The sequence below is a fragment of the Phodopus roborovskii genome, unplaced genomic scaffold (genome assembly GCF_943737965.1).
Source record: "Phodopus roborovskii unplaced genomic scaffold, PHOROB, whole genome shotgun sequence".
Taxonomy (NCBI): Eukaryota; Metazoa; Chordata; class Mammalia; order Rodentia; family Cricetidae; genus Phodopus; species Phodopus roborovskii.
This window is the reverse complement of record NW_026126563.1, coordinates 18,501,421-18,503,638: the sequence shown is the minus strand read 5'-3', so window position 1 is coordinate 18,503,638 and position 2,218 is coordinate 18,501,421. Positions and strand designations below refer to the sequence as shown.

General features: G+C 43.7%; 1 protein-coding gene across 1 annotated transcript; it reads left to right on the top strand.

Moving 5' to 3' along the window:
* The first annotated feature begins 312 nt into the window (after nucleotides 1–312).
* Nucleotides 313–1,392, top strand: LOC127234968 (sperm motility kinase X-like). Its single transcript, XM_051202051.1, has one exon. The coding sequence runs from the start codon at nucleotides 313–315 to the stop codon at nucleotides 1,390–1,392; it is 1,080 nt and encodes a 359-aa protein (XP_051058008.1).
* The last annotated feature ends 826 nt before the right edge of the window (nucleotides 1,393–2,218 follow it).

Below are 2,218 nucleotides of genomic sequence, written 5' to 3'. Positions count from 1 at the left end.
TCTATTTCCTTAGATTCAGTTCTGATCTTCAGTATGATTTCCAAATTTGTTTATTGGAGTTCAGTTTATTCTTATTCTTTTGTGACACAGAAGTTCACTGTAATTTTCTCACATCTGTCATACTTCTCTATGTAGAAACTGGAAGCTATAAACATTCCTCAGGACCTACTTCTCTTTGTTTTTAATCTGGTTTATCATTTCATGTTGTCATGGACACTATCAAGACTCTCATGAACAAAACCAGTGAGGAGGTGATGACAGAGCTGGACCTGAAGACCAGATCCTCTGAAGAGGAGACCCTGACAGACCACTATGTCATCCTCAAGACCCTTGGTAAAGAGGCCTTTTGCTGAGGTGATGTTAGCTTACCACCTTCACACAGAGGTGCAAGTTGCTATCAAGGTCCTGAAAAAGGGAACAAAGAATGACTTCAGTGTTAAAACCAAAATCAACATCTTGAAAACATTGAACTACCCACATGTTATCAAGTTGTTCCATCTTGTCAACACCAAAGGATACACCTATATGGTGATGGAACATACTGCCAGTGGAGATCTGGTGAACCATGTTGAGGGGGTGGGCCCTCTGCAGGAGGAACAGACCCAGCACATTTTTACACAGGTAGTGTGTGCAGTTGACTACTGCCATACGAGTGGCATTGCACACAGAGACATCAAGCTGGACAATATCCTGCTGGATGGCAAAGATAATGCCAAACTTTGTGATTTTGGCCTAGCTATCTGGGTCACGCCTGGCCAGGACACCAAGGGATTCTTGGTTACCCTAGAAAATTGTGCTTCTGAGCTATTCTCCAATGCAGAATATGATGCAAGGGCAGTGGACATCTGGAGCATGGGAGTGCTTTTATATGGGAAGGTGACAGCATCCATTCCATTCAAAGCCAACACATATTCAGAAATGAAGGAGGAGATGCTGGATCCCAAGTACCACCTCCCTAACACACATTCAGAAAACATAGCATACATCATAGTGAAGTTGTTCACTGTGAAGCCTGAGAGGAGACCAAAGATATGTGACATTAGGCAGCATCAGTGGGTCAAGGGGAAGGAAGAATTTTGGAAAATCATACCATCTTTAGAGGCACTCTGTAGTAACCCATATGCCAGCATTATAGTGGCTATGTGGGGTATGGGCTATAACCCCAAGAACATTAGTTCTTGTCTAACTAAGGAAAAAAAAGTCAGTAACATCATGGCCATGTACCTAATTTTAAACCACAAATCACCCCGCGGCCACTCAAAATATGCTGGGAAGTTCTTGCAGGCCTGTGTTGCTATGTTCGCAGCAGGTTCTCTTGCTACCTTTCCTTCTCAGAGAGGACTGAGTGGAGCTTGCTCTTCCCACATTGCTGGAGGAACACCGGGTGCATGATGGGAAGGGATCAAGGAAGAAGAGGACGAGACGTTAAGCATGCCTGCTACCTTGTGCTGCCAGCAGAAGGGAAACAAAAATCCACCTACAGTTTTCTCAGATTACTCATATTAAGAGCAGAAATTTGGCAGTGGATGGCATGATTTTCAATTGTTCATCCTCAAGATCCCTGTCTTCTGAGAGTATTTCTTCTGCAAATTATTTGTCCTGTGAAGCATCCCAGGATGTGATCCCCCACAACAATAGCTCCTATACTCAGAGTACACACTCTGTAAGGAGTTACAGGGAGGTATCTCATGGTGTGAACACCAAAGGCACCTATGACATCCAGAGATCTCTTCGGGTAACATCCAAAAACAGCTTTGAGGATGTCCCTCCTGAAGGCATTCCTAAAATCCAGAAATCGTCCCTTCAGGCAACATCAAAGAACACCTTTGCTTATGTCCCTCCTGAAGACATAACTGAAATCCAGAGACCTTCTCTTCAGGCAACATCAAAGAACAGCCTTGAAGATGTCACCCCGATATCCAGAGATTTTCCCTTCAGGCAACATCGAAGAACAGCTTTGACGATATCCCTCCTGAGAACTTAACTGAAATCCAGAAATTTTCCTTTCAGGCAACACTGAAGAACAGCTTTGATGATAATCCCTCCCGAAGGCATACCTAAAATCCACAGATCTTCCCTTCAGTCAACATCGAAGAAAGCTTTGACAATGTCCATCCTGAAGACTTAACTGATACCCAGATATCTTCCCTTCAGGCAAGGTCCAAGAACGGCTTTGACTATGTCCCTCTTGAAGATGTAACTGAAATCCAGAGACTTT

What these genes read in the sequence shown, in the direction of transcription:
- LOC127234968 (XM_051202051.1), top strand. Translation starts at nt 313, where the DNA reads ATGTCATCCTCAAGACCCTTGGTAAAGAGGCCTTTTGCTGAGGTGATG.